We start from the raw sequence: 19,623 nt of genomic DNA on the forward strand, positions 1-19,623 counted from the left end.
CAACTATACTAGTAGTACAAAAGATGAGTATACATTTGTGTAATATACTGTGTAATAAAATATAATAATTGGGTTAGAGTGCAAAATCTTCTTATAAAGATCAAGTTGGCCTTCCAAACATCTTTGGTAAGCCACATACTATCAGATAGCACTGAAGTATGTGTTGAGAAAAGGAAAAAAGTGTGCTGTTTTAAGACCTAGAGAAAAATAAAAGCTACAGACCATATCAGGCCTATATATTCCCTATGTCTGACAAGGACTGTCATAGTGAAGTCTAGACAATTCATAGTTAGCTACTTTTGTCCACAGAATAGATTTATAGAGATGATGAAAATTCTGTTACTCGGGCTAAATATAAACTATACACAGCATTGAACACTATCCTGCAAAATAAAGATGGAAGTGTTACATGGTCCTCAACAGTTTTCGAACACAATGTACAGGAGATGTGTCATTACATAATCAGCAAGCAGGAAAACAAGAGAGAAATCAAGAGTGAAGCCATGCTTGTTGAGTAGACCAATGGCATTATGATCAGAACATAGATCTATTGAGTTTTAATCCTTTCTACTGCTTTCACTGTCATACTCACTTTATTCTTAGGATACAGTAAAACAGTACTAGCATGGACTTCATGATAAATAGATCCTTCCTTACCTTGAAGTTTTTCATTTATATTGCACAGTTCCCCTAGTGCTATTGTTCCTTCTACATTTTGTAGACCTAAAAAACACTATCAAGCATTTACTTACCTGTTCATAACCATTGGTGGCATCCCCATGTTACTCTGTGCCATTACTTTATTGATCCCCTTAAGAGCTACCATTTTTGCTTTCATTATAGGATCAGTAATCGCATCAAAATCTATAAAAGAAAAACAGTAAGTCATTTACATAGCTGAACATCACATGACTGTAACTACAACTGACTTGTTCAGACCTAGTTTATGCAGAAATCATCAGTAAGACAATGTAGCCGCATAATTATTTCAAATCTGCTTTTCCTCTCCACTTCAAAATTACTGGTTAATATGTAGGCTCATGCATCCTCTAAGAAATACTTCAGCAGCAACTACCTTGAATACAAGATCAATAGTGCCATTTACAACACACAGAAAGCTTCCTGTCCTCAGCCAAGACACACACAGGAAAAGCAGACCCATTTGAGAGGGGCTCTAAATCATACCTAGTCTATGACTCAATAGATTAAGAATCTAGAAGAAGACTTGTTTCTGTGAGTTCAGTTGGCAATATTGATACAATAACACCAACATACCCTAACGAAACCTGTTAAGTTGCTCTGTAATTATTGGCCGTACTACCACCAGAAAGGCCCACACCACTTGGAGCATCTGGAAAGGATAAGCACCGTAATCTGTGCCTCTGTCCTGCTTTCTGTCCATTCAGTTGCCCCCCACACACAGCGGAACAAACACGACTGATGTTCCTCTTCAAGGAGAATGTTCCAGCCACACTGTGAATACGAGCTGCCACTTTGGTGTATGCTAGATTTGTCTTATGGACAGACTTGATAGCCAATTTTCATATTTTATTAATAACAACTGAATGACAGCACAATGACGTTGTCTATCTTAATTCCCCATCTGCTATGTTATATTAAACAGGAAAGGATCATTTATCTTAAGTGCTTTTAGTATGTGCAGAATTTTTTGTGATGCTTTTGTGCCTTGCCTAGATTTCATGTGAGTTAATAATACAGCTTTCAATTATTCCTTTCCTTGAGCCACTTTGAACACTGCAAAACAACGTAATAAAACAATCCTAAACCGAAAATTAACAGGTCAAATATCAAGGCCAGCTATCGCACTTCATCATTTTATTGCTTGCAAAAGCTGTATTTTCAGCCATTCCGTTTCACAAATGAGAAACTGAAGCATTAAGAGAGTACATGAAAGGGATGATGCCAAATTCAGTAGTAACATGGTGTTATCCTGATCACAGTGAGGTCAACAGGAACTTTGACACAGAGTTCACAGCTTCACCTACATGCTCAATTCCCAGACTTCCATTATACCTATTAGCTAGGCTGCTTTTTGTTAGGCCAACTTCAGAGTCCAAATACCTGTATGCTTCTTTTGGTGCTAGATACTATTTAGCTGTTTATTTTTTAACAAATCCTTTAACAAACAGGTCGTCTACATACCAATATTGGGGAAAAATGGCTCCGAACGTTGGCGAATCATGGCTTGCATCTGTCGCTGCTGCTGCTGCTCCTGCCTTTCTTGATCCAAAAGATCCTGTAGTAGAAGCGGCTGCTCCTCCAGCAGAAGTGGTCTCTCTCGATTTTGTTGCTGAGCTAACGGTTGAGGGAGCATTATCTGTTGGGGGCCAGATAAGCTACTGGGACCAGGACGGTTTGTTACAGTCACAGTTTGATTAGAGGTTTGTCCTGGCCCAAAGTTATGATTAGCTGACTGACCCTGCATAAAACCTGGATTTGGTGACCCTTGAGAAAAATTATGGTTTATTCGTGGAACCATGGTCAAATTTGTATTTAAAGTGTTTTCCAAGATCTGTCCACCAGGTGTCATTAGTGTTTGTGGAATACCTGATGAATGGTTCATTTGTGTTGCTGGCAAAGACTGAGCTGGAGATCCTAGCGTCCTTGCTTCAGAGTTATCTGAGCTTTCATTAGCTAGCAAACTTGAGAGGACTGGTGTGGACCCAGAAATATTGCAGGAACTTGCTACTCCTTGAACAGGCAGTGGAGCAGATCCTTGAGCATCTGAACTAGGCACAGTTGTTTCTTGAACAGGAACAACAGGAGTTTTGTCAGGGAATTCTGGGTTTGCTGGCTGCATGGAAGCCTTTTCTCCATCCTTTATCTCCATTTCAGCAGCCTGTTGAGTACTTGTAGATTCATTATTTCCATCGCCTTTTTCATTTTCATTCTTCTTCTCCTCATGAGTGTTTGGAGAAAGTACTTCTGTTTTAATTTCACTTTCTGTAGCAGATTTCTTCTGTGGGGACAGAGTCTCAGAAGGGGCAATAATTCTATCACCTTGTTCCTTCTGTTTTGGTTCTTCTGTCTTGCTCTGGATATCTAACTTGTCATCAATGGGGACACCAAGATCTAATTCTTCATTAAACATTCCTTTCTTATCCCCCAGATCAAGTTCTGGGTCTGTATATGCAATTATATCAAATTCTCCAGATCTTAGAAGGTCATCAAGGTGAGGATCATTTGTTTCCAAATTGTCCAAGGTATCTAATTCATCTCCTTTTCCATCCTCTGTGTCTAGGTTCAAATTTTCCAGATCCTCATCATCTAAATCCTTGACCTCAACACCATCAAGGTCTTTCACATCTAAATCTTTTACAGCAGGATCATCAGGATCAAGCTTTTCTTCTAGACTATCAGCTGGCTGGTCGGAAACCTGTAAATTTGCAGATTCTTCACTTGGTGCCGATGTGGGCAAAGACGGCCCTGGAAAAGCATCAGCAACTGGTGGATGACTTAGAGAACTTATTACAAGTGCAGGTGGGTTGTCAGAATTGATTTGATCTTGCTGGGACTGTGGCATATGCTCCAAACTTGTAGACACCCGCAACTGGCTAGATATACCCTGAGAACTATGTCTCAGTGGTTCTGCCTGCCTTGGGCCTGGAAACTCCTGCCTGGGTATAAAACTTGCATGTCTTTGATGTGGTGCTGCATCCATAACATTTGTAGCCGAAGGATTAAAAGGAAGCCTTGGCCTGCCATCAGGAGCTCTGTGACGTAACTCAATAAATGCCTGACCCAATATATTGTGCTGTTGAACCTGAATTCCCTGTGGAGGAAAATGTTGAGGGATCCCAGATGAGTTATTTATTTGTGGATTGTTTGCTGGTCTTGGCATATCAACAGAAAGAGATCTTCTCAGCTGCGGTGGAACTCCAGGGCGTTGCATTGGCTGCTGAGGACCGAGGAAACGTTCTTGACCTGATGGTGGACCATGGCCACCTCCTGGAAACCCAAATCTAAAATAAAGTATTAAAGACTAAATTATCTTTTTCCTTAGGACTGCCTAACCTGGTATATTTACTAAATTACTATTCACCAAAATGCTTTATATAATGCATTCAATACAATATTTAAATATTTTGAATAAAAATGCTTATATTTAAAGAAGCTTTATGACTGAAATAAATAATTGCTTTGATTATGTTTAACAAACAGCTTGCTTTCAATTCCAATAAAATAGATAGAAAACTGTGAAGTAAGAACTATCTTAATAAATAAACCACAACTTCAATTAAGTAAGTCTAAAATAATGTTACATGTATTTAGAAATTACTGAAAAAATCCAAAGTATTGAAAAGAATAATTCTCAAGATTAAAAAACATATCACTATTGGTATTCATTTTACACCACACATTCATTCTAAAAATGACACAGACAGAAGTCACAGTTTGATCAGTCTTTATAAATGAGAACAAAAATACGTCATTTATTCAATATGAAGGCATCAAAGCCAGTCAGACTTTTCAATTTTTTTTTTAAATAAGTGTCCAAAAACAATAGGGGACAAGATCTTTCATCTCATCTGTACTTCCGTAAGTATTGCAGTTCCTCCGTTTTTATTTTTGAATAATTTCCAGTAAAAAGCACAACAAAGTGTAAAACACACATTCTACTTTTACAGAAGCTTACAGGAATACTTCGCTCACTGCACATCCTGACTTCAGTAAGATTACTGGCTAGTGTAAACCACACAGGTGATTTTTCATTCAAAATCTCATTAACCAACAGATCCAGTAAGTTTAGAGCTACCACTGCAATACCCCATTTTAAGGCATCAAAGAGCTTACCTAAGACCATGAGGTCTCATCCCCATGGCATTCATATCGCGTGGAAACTGAGGTCTATTGAATTGCCCATCAACAGGAAATGGTCCACGTTGATCTTTAGGAAATACTGTGAACCTTGGCCCACCTGGAGGGACAACAGAAGACCTAATATTTCCAGGATATGGAGGAGGAGGGCGGTTAAAAATCTGATTTAAATTGTCTTGTTGCCAATGCTGAAGAGGAGCTCCATGGGGAGCTCCAGAAGCTGCTGGATCCTGTAAAGCCTTTTCCTGACGGACCGCATTCTTCTTCTGCTGCTGCTGCTGCAGAATAATTTCACGTAATTTCTGGCGCTGTAAAGAAAAAAAAATCATTGTGCTTGACACTGATATATTTTCATGTGTTACACTCCACTAGGTTAAGCCTTTTGGAGGAAAGAAATTCTTCTCCACTCACTATAGAAAAACATTATAAACCACCACAATCACAAGTTAAAAGATCACATGGTGCAAGATATCGATAACATAACTTTTTACCTCCAGACCACTTGTCAAAAGTGTATGAGGTGGACCTATTTTACTAAATAACTTACAAGCAATGCTCTTTCAATTCTTCTATTCCAATAATAAGGGCCCTTTTATCATATGAAATGGTACACTCTGAGGGAGAAAGGTGACTGGAGGTCCTCTGAAGAAAACTCAGCTAAAGGTTTAAACTGCAGTTGCAAAATGTACTCTGACTCTGTATGATTAATACTATGGATGTTTGTGCTAAATCCACTTCTCATGGCTTTTATGAGGCAAAAGACTGAGCAACTTTCCCAAATACAATGTAATTCTACCTCTCAGCAAGAGCTTATTGCCAAATATTCACTGACAAAAGCCTGGAGCGAATCCCTCCAGAACATCCAACGATAGGATTCACTTCAACATGATAATCACCTAAACAGTCAGATGCCTCATCTAAGATTGCTGCCTATTCTCTTTCTTTCAATTGGTAAACAAGTCACTGACTGGCTACCATTGACAATCAGCTCTATATCTCATTTATTATAGGATAGAATTAGCTATTCTTTCAAGGTGTTTCTCTTTTTCACATTGCAGATGAAAGAACTATAGTAGACCAAGTAGCTACATTTTCAATGGCTTCAGCAATGGCTCTCACTCCCATTTTGGATCCCCAGTATTACTGACATTTTATATTCTGAATATTCTGGCTCTATCCTGGAGGACCAAATGAACATACTGAGCGAAGGGAGATAACTCTCAGCTATGTTTAATGCCAAGTAACTTCAAATATATAAGACGACTCCAGGTAATTCTTCTGCTTTTAAAATTTTAAGATCATCAGTATTAAACAGTATGCTCACCTGTCTTAATTTCTCAGTATCTGCTTGAGACATATTCATGGTATTCTGTGTATCTGTTACTCCTGTAGTGGGTGCTGGGCCAGGAACTTGTGAAACTTTGGGAAATTGCTGTGCTTGAGAACTCATTGGAGAATTTGCAGATGCACTGAAGTTGCCCTCAGATCCAGGCCGTGGCTGCTCAGCAGTGTCGTGGGCTAGTTGACTAGTTCCAAAAGATTCTGGCTGAGGTCTTGGAGTCAGTGGTGGCTGATCATAAGGGTCACGTGCTGCAGCAGCTGGACCATGGCTAAATGAATCTGTTATTGCAGGTGCTGCTGGTCTAGGACTTTGAGAACATGGGTCTGATGGCCTGACAAAAGTGCCTTGCAATCTGTTCTGCGGTGTCTGCAGGAAAGGATCTCTATTTGGCATTAGTCCTGGCCTTGTCATTGCAGGTCTGTTAAAACTCTCTGGAACTCCTGGCCTTGGAGTTGCTGGTTGATGAGAATAAGGATCATTCAGAACTGGCCGCGGTGTTCCAGGAGGTTGGGCATATGGATCAGAATGTCTCTGATTTGCTGAGGACTGAGCGAATAAATCTGCTGGCTGAGCAGGTCTTGGTGTTGGTGGCTGCTGCATATATGGATCAACTGTGGTGGGTCGAGGAGTTCCTGGAGGTTGGGCATAAGGATCAGCAACTGGCCGAGGAGTACCTGGAGGTTGGGAGTAAGGGTCCTGAGAAGCTGGCCTTGAAATGGGCCCAGATTGAGGGAAAGAATCACTCTGTTGCCGCATTATCCTAGGTGGATGGGCAAAAGTAGTCTCTTTTATCGCAGGATGGGGAGTAAGGGGAGGCTGGTTATATGGATCACTAGGCTGATTATGAGAAAAGTTATCCACTGGCCTTGGTGTCAAAGCAGGCCTTTCATATGGATCAACAGCAACACGTCTTGGTGTAGCTGGCATTGATCCATAAGGATCTTGTGGGGACTGAGGTGGGCGCATAGGAGTTTTAAAGGGTCCAGGGCTACCATCAACAGGGGTAGGAGTCAATGGTGGACGTGCATATGCATCAGCAGAAGTTACCCTCTGTCTCTGAAATGTATCAGTTCTAGGAGCTGGTTTAGTAAATGGATCACTGCTTCCAGCTGGTAAAGAACCTTTCCCTGATTGTTCCATAACTATGGGTGATCTTGAGACTCCCAATGGTTTGGAGAACTGATCTGATGCCATGACAGGTCTGGGTGTGTCTGGTGGCTTTGCATAGGGATCACTGCTACCTGGAGATGAAGAACATGAATCTCTGACTGGTGAAGGCCTGCTTCCTGATGGTTCAGTTACCTGAATGGGCCTAGATACAGATGACTGTGGTGCACAAGTGTCTAATGGTGCAATGGTATTTCTTCTAACAAAGTTTTGGTTAATAGGTGCTGGTCTAGGTGTTCCCACCATTTTAGCATATGGATCCATTGGAGAAGGAGGTCTTGTGTTTGTGGAACCTGGAGAAAACATCTGCTGTGAAGATGTCTGAGGAGTCTGAGACTGAGACAGTGAATCATGCACTGGGATTCGGGTTGGAGTAGGGGGTGGGGCTTGTGGTTTTAGGAATACATCATCTGAGGATGCTGAAGTAGGTGTAGCAGGTAGCTGCTGTTTTGTAAATAGATCTTTATGGAATGTCTGTTGTGCGGGAGACATACTTCCATTGCCTGTCTGAGGTGTTAAAGGGCTCTGTATCCCACTGCTGGGTGTGTCTGAGCCAGACTGGTTCAGAAGCTGTTGTGAACCAAACTGTTGCTGCTGCTGCTGCTGTTGCTGCTGCTCATTTTTCACTTGCTCAAGTTTCTGTGTGGCTTCTATTTTGGCTTGCTGCTTACTTTTTTGACGCATTTGCTGTTTCAAAATTATGAGGAAAAAGGTTACACTTTTAAATCTAGGGTATATAGTCTTTCTGATGACTAAAAATGAATTAATATTTAAAACTTTAGGACATATTGAAGACCAACTAAGAATAATTCCAGATCTTAAATGCAACAGGATCAGAGTGCATGCCTATCTGTAAAGTTAAATTAACTTGGCATACGCACTTTGACTGCCTGGGAAGAAGCATTTACCTGGTTGCCTGAAGAGCAGTACTGCTTTCTAACCTTATACTCTGAAGAAGAAAGTACTGAAAGATGCAGCACTGATGTAATGGGCTCTGAGATCCCTACACATACCGATCTAATTAAAAGCAATGGAGTCTGCAGGACAAAGTTACTGCAATATACGGTATATAAACTACTGCAACAGTTGGTCATACAGAGAAAGAATAATGCATTTCTGTAATAGGTAGGTGTTCAGAATCAGAACTGTAAAACAGAGTTTTCTAACATTTGCAAACAGCTTTTCTTCCAATAGCATCTATATTTCTCCTATGCAGGACACATGAATTTACACTCTTCTACAAAGAAAGACTAAAACTGATTTTATTACAACAGAAAAAGATTCCAACAATGCAATAAAAAGCAGCAATAAAAATAATGAAATATCCTAAACACAACACACCTGTCTGAATTTCCACTCCTGCTCATGTTCCGATTCCCTCTGTTTTAATGGATCTTTAAAGAGGTCAGAGTCGATACGAGAGCTAGGATCAATGCTATCCTGTTGCTGTTGCCTTTTCATGGAGTCGTTCGACATCTGTACTTTATTGATGCGCAAAGCAGCTCTATTATCTCTGGCCTTTTGCTGGGAAAAGATAAAAACATGTAGTTTGGCTTGTTTTCTTTTGGTAAGTGTAAGCACTGCATCTATTATTTCTACAAAATCTACAACCAAATTACTCGTGTAGCCTGATTTAATCATACAAATGCTGATGAAAAACAAGTTATTGCCATTCTGCAGGGAACTCTAAACTGAAAAGACTTCATTTCTGTAGAAATGTTGTGTTTAAACTAGAGTACACAGAAAAATCTGAGTTATGAACAGCGGTATTAACAGCCTCCGTTCAGCTACTGTACTGTGCCAAGAAAGTGTGTATCCACCAGTTTACCTTTCAAATCACATATTGGTGCAGTCTGAAATCAGAAGACAAGAAGATAGCTGATGATGTTTGGATCAATAAAGGCCACTAATGTGGAGAACTTCAGTGACAAGAAAAATACAGTCTACTCTATTAAACAGCCTCTATAGATCTCAGTCTGTGTTAAGTTAGCAGTACAAGCATAGAATATGGGCTTATGGATCAAGAAAAAACGGACCGAACAATAGCAATTCCTCTTCAATGAGGCATTTAAAAGCAATACTGACACTTTAAAACATCTAACAGAAGCTTCAAAGAGTCTCTTTTGCTACCAATCTGGAATGTGTTTCCTTTTCTGAATCAAACCCTCACATCTGCTTTTTCACAATTTCATTTGCAGCTCTCAAATGAGGGTTGCCTAACAAAAGGTTTAACCTCCCCCTCCTCCCCATAAAACAAACAAACAGAAACAGTGACATCCATGACAGCAGCAGTGTCACAGCAGTTATACTAAGAAAATTTAAAAACCTACAGTAAAAGCATAAGAAACCTCCTCTGAATTTCATTTCTAATGTAGCCTTTAGTTATTCTCCCAGAATGTACGCTCCTCAAGACAGGTACTGCAGCAATTTCTTGTGCGCAAAATGCTAGGCACACTTGCAACAGCCGAATGGTAAGAGTATATGGAAGGCAACTTCTGTGAGGACACAGCTGCTCCTAACTACGCATATACCTCTGAGAACACGCATGTGCCCTCCAACCCTCCCAAAGATGAAGGAAATAATTTTTGCAGCTACTGTTTGGATATCCATCAGGAGAATAAGAATACTATTTGTTAAGAGCAGTGAAAGAGACAATTCAGTAACAGAAATAATTGTTAAGTGATAAATGCCTAAGTAAAAATCTATGCATTTAAGTGGACAGTATCTTGTAAATAACACAGAGAAGAAATCCTCAACTAAATATGGTGCTGAAGTTACAGGCTTTAGTAATCAGTAGAATAATGAGGTTGTCTCAAAGAAAACAATAGGAAGCATTGTTTCAAGTGTGAAGGGGTTCAGAAAAATCAGGAACTCTGTGGTTTGAGTCTCCTCCTCCCATACTGAATTTGGAGAACTAGTTTACCTTCCTAAAGCTGTCATAAACGTAATGAGAGTTTTTAATTTACACAGTAGATTATGTTGGCATTTTTAAGCTCTCAGTTATCAACATAGGAGTCAAATTTCTTCGCTGATGAGACCAGATTAGAAAAATCTAGGGGGAAGAAAAGGAGACTGAAGATAAAAACATAGAAATCCACAGAAATCTACAAACTGAGAAGGAAAATGATCATCCAATTGCTGTTGTGAAGAAACGGAGGAAAAGTAAGTCCCAGGAGAGAATAACAGGAAATTAAAGAAAAGTCCATTTGCCAATAATGGCTGTGCAGTTCAAAAAGAACAAAATCAATGATGATTCTGAGATCTGCATGTGGACAATCTTTAACAAGAAGAGTTTCAACAGAGCAGAAGGGTCAAAAGTTGGACCAGAGAAGTTCTACAGAATGGAATCACTGGCCAAGGTTGGGACAGCTAGGACAAATATTTGTGCTCCACTGACTTGGATGTGAAGAAGGAGAATGCTTTAGAGGAAAAACTGGGAGTCGCTCATGCTTCCCACAACATGGAAGCTGTCAAAATATGTTCGCACTGCAAAAGCAGAGAAAGAAGAGAGTAAGTACTTAAGGGAATCAGCAAAGTAAGTCCACGGGTGTAAAGGAAAGTGTGTAAAGTAGGATGTGGGTACTGAAGCCTCTGGAATGGTTAGTTCAGCAAGTGAAAAACTTCAGTATCCTTAATGAGGAAAAGAGAATGATGGGAGGGGCACATGAAGAAGGTGATCACATTATGTTTTGTTACTATCCTTTGGAAGTAGTTGGTTAGACTCTGTGCAGAAAGACAGAGCAAATAAGACTTGAAACATGAATCAAATATAGCAAAGAAGTGGAAACTGTAAGTATTCTCATCTGAGCTGAGGTCTTTAGATTGCCTAACAACCTTACTATAGTCTATTTCAGGGCTGAAAAGCAGAGAAAATAGGTAAAAGTATTTGAAGTTAAATTACAAAGGCATTCTTATAGTGAACTTTCAGTACCTAATCTATCCTAAAAATCCAACAAAAATCATACAGATGAAATGTATTTTGTCTGAAGGCATGCAAATGCAAGTGGTAGTTGTTCTTACCACATATGGAGCCCTTTCCTGTGAGCTTGCTTTTCTCCACAGTTTAGCAATCTGCTTCACTCTTGTAGCCCAGTCTGCAACCAAAAAAGTGTTAATATACAAGATTTCGATAAGTCTATTTTATATGAATTCTTTCAAACAAAGATGTATAACTTGATACAGAACATTCGAATCCATTCAGTAAATCATTCACTCACCTGGAAATTCTTCCTTTAGATTAGGGAAGTTGATATTTGTGTAGAGAACAGGCGCTACAGTTGCCATTTCACCCAATGCTTCTTCTTTTTCCCACTTAAGAGTGCTTCTTTGAGCATTGGACATTGTATCACCTTCACCTTCCAAAGGCGGAGCTGATGGTGCCCATGAACTGTTTGGATCACTTACCATTGGACTGAATGCTGGATTCTTATCCCTGACAAATCAGAGAAGAGTACTGTTTTATAGATAGATTTCTCTCAATAAAGAAAAAGAATTAGCAAAGTAATTATTTTGCTTGCTATTTCAGTAGTCAACAGGCTGTAAGAACACAGAAATTTTTGTATTGGCTGTCAAGAACTAAATATTTAAAATATCAACAATACCACAATATTAATAACAACCACTCCCAAGTGATAAATGCTAAACAATAGATATATTTTTGATTCCTTGGTTTGACTTACCTAGTATCAGTATATGGCTGCTGTGTTATGGGAGAGAAAGTGCCTAGTCCACCTCCAGGAGTCAAAGCTGTGTGAGGGAGATGGGGGTTAGGACCAATCAGACCATTCATTAGTGGTACTCTTGAAAATGCATTCTCTCCTAAAAAGAAGAAGTTCAAATTATTGTTTTAAAGGGTGAGTGCTTTTTGAGATTTAGATAGAAATGTGAAGGCAGTGAAGAAGAGATGTCTCATCTAATGATAAAATAACTGCTTTAAAATTTTATAATACTAACCTTAAATTTTTGGATAAGATTTACTTTGCTTCCCTACAGATTTAAGAGATTCTTTTCTACTGCATCACATCCCTGCAAACATTTTTTCCTTGTCTGGCAAATAAGTTGCTTTTTAAATAGATTCTCAAAATTTTCCCACTAGCCCATGCTATGGTACCACACTTTATATTGAGGTGTATTTTTAAAGACTATTGGTCTGTCATATTTATTATATCCAGATCCAGTGCTACACAAAGAAAAGAAAAATCTATGCTGCCAAGCAACAAGCATGGAGATGGTTGCTTTCAGTCCTTGTAGAATTATCATTAACCACCTGAATTAAAAACTTCCTCTTCTGAGACAGCAATGCACCAAAGTAAGCGTCATTATCTACTAACTCCATAATGCGTAACCAATGAAATAGATAAATCTAGTCAAATGAGCATCAGCAGTGTAATTAAATGTCCAGCCTAGTAATATTAGGGCAGAAAATTTTATTTGATTAAAATATTAGGAAAATGTGACACAGGCAGATCTACTCCAGCAGATGGTCTTTGCAGATGTTCCTATAAAGAATTAACACCGACCTTTGAATCTCTGTCACTTAAGTAAGATTATAATTTTGCTCATGTACTTTCCTAAAATCATGTAAGTAGGTCGGGAATTTGATGTATTTATAGGAAAACATAATTTTCTCATGTATTCTCTCATGCTGTTTTCCAACCTATAGGTTACATTCACTAGGTAGAAGGTTCTGTCTGCATGAAAATAACTTAATTATAATTTAATAGAATATGCTTCATTATAACTGGTAAATAGATGGCACATGGTAACTGTGAAAGCCTGGCAAAGAAACAGGCTGAAGAGTTAGGCCCTTGATTTGTGCTTTGGAATCGCATGTCTTCATGAGAACAGAGAGTGTTCGTTTTATTTTAATTGCTGAAACCTGATACAAGCTTCCCCATTACTGAAGTGCTTATCTCCTAGAAACACGTGGATCATTACACCATAACTGAACCAAATTACAAACTTAAAACTTGATAATTGTGAGAGTTCCCACAAAGAGAAACTTAAACAATCTTACAGAGCTCAAATGCTGAAGATATCTGCAAGTATCCAAATAAACAGGAAACAGCCAACGATATTTCTATTATCTTTTGTTTTAAATCACCTTATTATTTGCTTTAAATTCTCTCATGTCTAGGGCTTTCTGAAGTCTTTCATTATTATGGAAATACATCCAACTAGGAAACCAACCTCTCTCTCTTTGTCTTTCTCTCTTTTTTTTTAAACGGTGAAATCAATTTACATACTAGGTTCTGTTCTACTAGTTTAACAGAATTGGTGCTCTTTACATGAGCCCAGGCAAAACTGACCATAGGTAATGCCTAGTGAGGAAAGTGTGCATTTAATTGTGCTTATACTTCTAAACACATTCTACTGGTAACAACAAATAAACTTAGTCTTCTCGCTTCCAATATAAAGGTAACAATGTGATATATCAACTCATGAGATGAATTGGTAATGAAAATGTTAGTAGTAAGAAAGAGAATAAAAGACAATCTTCCAGAAAAACTTCAAAATTATTTAGCCTCACCTCTCTGTTATTTGAATAGGACTAATCAACATGTTAAACTTAACTCTTAAGGAAATTAAGACTCAGCAAATCACTGTCATACAGAATCTTTCCTTACTCTGCAAGAGATACTCAGAGGTAACTAAAAAGTAATGTCAAAAGAAAGCACATACTTTCTCACAGACAAATTTCCAGAATGTGAAAGTGTCAGCCCAAATAACAGCTCCAGTACATCATAAAAACGTAAAATAATTATCCTTTTCTACTAGCAATATTTACACGCATATTCCGTACTATTCCCTAATTAGCAAAGGGGGAAAGTAACGTTCATCCTACTTTCGTATCTGTATTAGAAGATGCACAACTTCCTTTACCAGGCTATCATTACTTAAATTAAGACAGAAACATACCCTGAGTGTGCAAGGACATAAGTTGAGGTGGAGGTGGAGGCTGTGGCAAAGGAGCTGGCTGTGTGGTTGCTGGACTCAACACAGCTGTGAACAAGTCTTCAACATCCTTTCCTCCTAGCTCTGCAAGAACGCTATGCATGAGTTGGCTGGCCTTGTTCATAAACCACATTTTATAAAAGACAACAAAGATCAGAACACATACCTGGAATTTTGTACAATTTGCCAAGAATAGCACCTGGGCAAAGTAAAAATAACACAGAATGAACAATTATCAAAAATGCAATAAAATTAATTCTGTAACTAAATGCAAATAGGTATCTGACAATGCACAGGCATAATTTGAGAAGAAAAGGAGATATCTACTTAAGTTTTCTAGAAGACCAAGATGAAGTACAAACAAATTACCATCTGTGACCATTTTGTCTAGTTCTGGGCTCAGGATTCCATCTAACTGTTCTTCACTCAATGGACGTGAACTCTGGTTGATATTTGGCTGAGGCAGAGAAGAAGGATCATCAGAGATGGGACCAATATCTAGTCCAGCTGAAGGAGGAAAGAATATTTAGTGAGACATAAATAATAAAACCTACTGACACAGAATAAAGAGCATAACACTGTTTCATATTTTTTTCTAGAGCTGAGGTGTCAACAAATCAAGACATTATAAAATTTGAAAGGTAAGGCAAAGACAGACATTCATTAGAAAAAGTAAACAGACCCCCCCACACCCCTTAATTTACCTCCCAGTTTGCTGTACTGTTTAATGAATGCTAATTTAATGAAATGAAAACTGGAAGTAGGGGAAAAATTTGTTGAAGTAAGACTACTGAACTGAGGTACGAGATGTTTTCAAGCATATAGTTTTCAGTATACTGTTCCACTATACCACTTCTTCGCATTTCGAAGACCATCACACCAGTAGTCAACTAGTTTCATTCTGGTATACCTCAGTTGTACTCAGACGCCGATTACATTAAATATCTACTGAAGTGTTGTTAATATGTATCCAATATCAAACAGTGATAGTGGTTTCCATCTCAAAAGCAACTACTGAATATTCTAGGTTATATTAGACAAAGTTATTTGTGGATACTGAGGAAGCATTATATACATTTTATAACATCCTTTACAAGTCAATACCCCTCTCAAAAGTGAAATATCTTTGCAAAAGCCCTGAAGACTTTAGTATTTAAAAGATATTTCAATAATAAATACCAAATAAAAACAACTTTAAAATAATGAAACATGCCATTCTATTTGTCAGCCTGTGCTTAACTTAAAGTGATGAATCATCATCCAGTGGTAACAAATAGATTGATATTGACTGCTTTATCCATGCTTTAATATATTCACATTGTTAAAATGCTTTTAATTTATAAGATACCACTACGATAAACACTACACACTACTACTATAAGTAATATTAAAAATAATAGTGACAGCAAGAAAGTGCATGGTTTTGTATCATGAAACACAAAAACTCAGGAACGCTTTTAAAAATCGTAAGCAAAACTTTATTCTTCTTAAAGTGCAGAGTGAAAGATTTAAGTTGTGTTAGACTCGAACAATACAGAAAGAGTGGGAAATGAGCATATGAATTAGTGACACAGTAGAAGAGTACTAGTTTCTACACATGCAGTTCTTTCAGCTAAGACCACTAGGAAAGACGACTACTTCTAACCATGGATCATCCATTGTTTAGTTTCTTACCAAATGGGGAGGGTGAGTTCTCAACCTGGAAAGTGCATAAATCAAGACCTACAGGACCCAAACCAGATAAAATGGATGATTATAACACGAAAACAAAAAAAAGTAAAGAAAAAGCTGCATGCTGAAAAAGCTACGCAGGTATGATAGACAACAGAAGCTATTTTTTATTCTTCTTTAAGCAGCAAAGCAAAGAGCTAAGTAAAATAAAATGTTGGAAAGGCTGGGCTTGTTTTGTAGAAGACAACAAAATCCCTCTCAAACTAAGGTATTCTTAAGATATGAAAATTATATCTGAAATCACCTAGAGCATAACCTGTAGATTTAATATAATGTCTACTTCTGTAATAAAGAGAAAAAACAAGTATCAGAGAGATCTTATAAGCATACATACCCGAATGATCTCCAGACTTTACCAAATCATCAGAAAGTATTCCAAGAATATCGTCATCAGTGTTTAAGACCTCTGAAAGATCAGCTAAGGGGTCATCGGTACTACCTGTTTGAAATGCAACAAATAAAATCAACCAATCATGGCATTTATATGTTAATGCACCACTCTGGAGACCTACTACAGCTTGAGCTATAAACTGAGACATAGATCTACCAAGCTGTAGGCTCTTCTAGAGTGCCATATGCCTCAAGGCACGCATAGATGAGCGACTGCGCTGCGCTATGGTCGCCCCCTCCCCAGTCACCACTGTAGCTATGTGCACATTCTTAACTTGTTCGAGAATTGCTCAAGTACAGAAGAAGTGTGACGTAGTCAGCTGTAAGGAAAAACGGAAGGATGATTTCAGGAAAAAACTCCAACAGCTAGTGAGAACTCACAGGTTCTAAGAAACAAAGGCCTATGAATGTAAAAGTCAAGAAATACACTTCATAAAGGAAGGATTTACTGTTCACAGTAAATCAGCAAAGTGTATTTAAAAATAAGAAAGCCATCATAGTACTACCTCTCTTACTAGCAACACCTTTCTTAAACACAAGGAGCAATCAGTTAAATGAAATACAGCCTGATATAAAAGTAAAATAAAACAGTAAGAAGTAGTAGTAAGTAAACTGAAATTGGAGATGCTGTTTTTAAGATCAGAAAAAAATCATGAAGAAATGAGAATACCCAGAGTTAGAAATGTCATGTGTGTCTGTAATTTAGGAAAAACTAACCTGATCCTAGCAAAAAATTGCTGAATACTGAATAATAAATTTTGGATGTGATTATCTTCTTGACATCCTGTTCATCAGGGAGAAACTGTACGGTTGTTAGAAATGAACAAACGAACAAATAAATAAATAAATAAATAAAGATCACACCACTTGCGGGTATAGATATTTTATGTGTGTACCTGGGAAAAAGGACTATGAAATCTCAGGCTCATAACAAAGCTTAGCTCTACTTTTGAGATGTGTATTTTCCTTCTGGCCATTTGGCTCTGGCACCACCATTCTGCCTGTCAGCAGCTAAGCTCAGGCCCTACAAAGCAGTGTTCACGTCTTCAGCTGACTGGCAAGCAAAGGATTGACTTTAGTTGTTCTTTAGCTTCTCTGAAATCCAACCTGAAGGTGCATCAAGAGCCAGTCGGAAGAAAATTTACGAAGGAAACATCAAGACTGAACTAGCAGCCTTTAATTCTTCTATAATTTCTTCCTTTGTCACAGTTCTCCTCCACAGCCTCCAGGAATGTGCTTGGCACAGTCCCTAATAATTCAACTTCTAATTTGAATGTAAATATATTGAGTAAGTAGCTAGAAAGGGCATAGGTGAAAAGATATAACTGAACAATTTACTACCCATGGTTATAAACTGGTCACAAACAAATTCAAGCTGCAAATTAAAAGGCTCCTAACTATCAGAGCAATCAGATTCTGCAATGGCCTTCTGATGAGATTAGTAGGTTGGGAAAAAGCTAATGGCTTTTAAGATGGAGCTTGTTAAGCCTATAAAAGGACTGAGTTCTAGTGACAGCAAGTCTCACGTAAGACATTTATTCTAAAGCATATTTTTACATTTTTCTTTCTTCTTTTCTTTTGCCAGTTTTAATTCAATATGTGCTAAATATTATCTTGGAATTAACCAAATCACTTGAGTCAGCTGCTTCAGATCACAAGCAATAGTTGCTTGATATCTGGTGTTAAACAAATAGCTCAGCACCGCTTGACTCTTTCAGCATGAAGCTAAAAGCTAACACAAAGCAAAAAGAAAATAACTTTTTTGTACTGCTCGATCTTTAATAGATTTTATACTTCTATTGCTATTGCATGATCCTGGTTCCTCTGATACAAAAAATAAGGAAGGAATAAGGAATTTTCCTTAAAAATAAGGAAGTGTAACGTAATAAAAACACCTCTCCGAAGGCTGCAGCTACTCTAATGGGATTTATCACACAAACTGCAGATACAAAAATCCCCAGCAGCACCTAAGCCAGTTGCCCAGGGACTCAGCCAGCTCCTCTCTTTTTGTCTGTGAAGAATTTCTTCAGTATTCTCCAGAGACTTCACTGAAATGGTTTTTTTAGCTCTCCTGGAAAAAATATACTGAATTTAAGCTCTTTTACACTACAGGAAAGGATTCATTTCAGAGCCCTCACAGAGCATGCCTTGCCAAACGGCCTCTCTTTCACAAGGGACATCCAGGGCAAGAATCTAAGGAGAGACACAGCCAGCCCTCAGATCACTTCATTTACGACCCATCATAATCAACACCTTCAGCTTTACCGGCGCTTACCAAGGATTACCTGCACACCTTTGCACTCTCCTCTGGCCTTATTTTTTAAATGATTTTAAGGTTTGGTCCTATGTAGAATATACCACAACACTCTGCCACAAATGTTATAAAATTACGGAAAAACAAGGTGAGTCCTGTAACTGAAAACTGATAGAAATCAGTACTAGAAATTTAAAGCTCACTTCAATCCCCGTTACTAGTAATTAACAGTAAACAAATGACTCCAAAAACTGTCTTTTGGCTGGCCGTGTGCATCACTGTCCCCACTGCAATCTTGCCTGGCAGAAGCCTCAGCTACCCCGAAGCTCTAAGAATCAACCGGCACCAAGCGTGCCACTGAAATGCATTGCCAGTTCACTAGCAAAGACTGAATTTACCATTTATTTCACTCCCTAGTGGTTCTGCGTAGATCTGTAAAAGCAAAGCAGACAGAGTAACTTCCCCTTAAGATGTGCGAGAGCTCTTTCAAAGATGGGTAAGTATACCTAACCCTTAATCCAGGTATTAAACTGCTGTTTCCAAGAGAAAGAGTATCTTCCTTGTGGAAAAGACCTATCCACTTAAGCATGGATTCTCAGAGGAGTTAGCAACTCTTGGAACAAATAGCACTGCAGGAAAATAACACAATTAGCAACACCAATACGGTCTTGATTCACCTCCTGGTGCATCAAACAAAGCAGTTAGCACCATTGCTGCTCCAAAGCTGGGCCCATATCAAAATGGCAAGAACTAAAAATATCACAGGTGCTCTCAGATGCTGCTCTCACCACAAGCTTCTCTGCAACATTAGCCAGAAGGGAAGGTGCAACTGCTACTAGCAAAAGAATTAGTGAATTTACCAGCGTTTCTATAACTCAAAATGGACCTGCGCTCTCAGCTATTGGGGAAATTATTGTCTTTCACATAGTCGCAGTAAAAGAGTTAC

At 38.4% G+C, this 19,623-nt stretch overlaps 1 protein-coding gene across 14 annotated transcripts in view; it reads right to left on the minus strand.

Moving 5' to 3' along the window:
- The window catches only part of KMT2C (lysine methyltransferase 2C), a 201,785-nt gene that overhangs the window by 25,647 nt on the left and 156,515 nt on the right, over positions 1-19,623 (minus strand). For 12 of the 14 annotated variants that reach the window (XM_062568808.1, XM_062568817.1, XM_062568814.1 and 9 more), the window contains 13 exons: positions 16,368-16,472; positions 15,977-16,024; positions 14,672-14,809; positions 14,469-14,501; positions 14,267-14,386; positions 12,028-12,166; positions 11,566-11,780; positions 11,369-11,442; positions 8,690-8,872; positions 6,164-8,035; positions 4,816-5,147; positions 2,164-3,983; positions 753-864 (listed from right to left, as the gene is read on the minus strand). In XM_062568808.1, the coding sequence (XP_062424792.1) occupies positions 753-864; positions 2,164-3,983; positions 4,816-5,147; positions 6,164-8,035; positions 8,690-8,872; positions 11,369-11,442; positions 11,566-11,780; positions 12,028-12,166; positions 14,267-14,386; positions 14,469-14,501; positions 14,672-14,809; positions 15,977-16,024; positions 16,368-16,472 (5,191 nt within the window). The remainder of the gene's footprint in view (positions 1-752; positions 865-2,163; positions 3,984-4,815; positions 5,148-6,163; positions 8,036-8,689; positions 8,873-11,368; positions 11,443-11,565; positions 11,781-12,027; positions 12,167-14,266; positions 14,387-14,468; positions 14,502-14,671; positions 14,810-15,976; positions 16,025-16,367; positions 16,473-19,623) is intronic. The other 2 variants (XM_062568813.1, XM_062568811.1) reach the window with 2 other exon arrangements.

Source organism: Rhea pennata, chromosome 2 (genome assembly GCF_028389875.1).
Source record: "Rhea pennata isolate bPtePen1 chromosome 2, bPtePen1.pri, whole genome shotgun sequence".
In the NCBI taxonomy this organism is placed as follows: domain Eukaryota; kingdom Metazoa; phylum Chordata; class Aves; order Rheiformes; family Rheidae; genus Rhea; species Rhea pennata.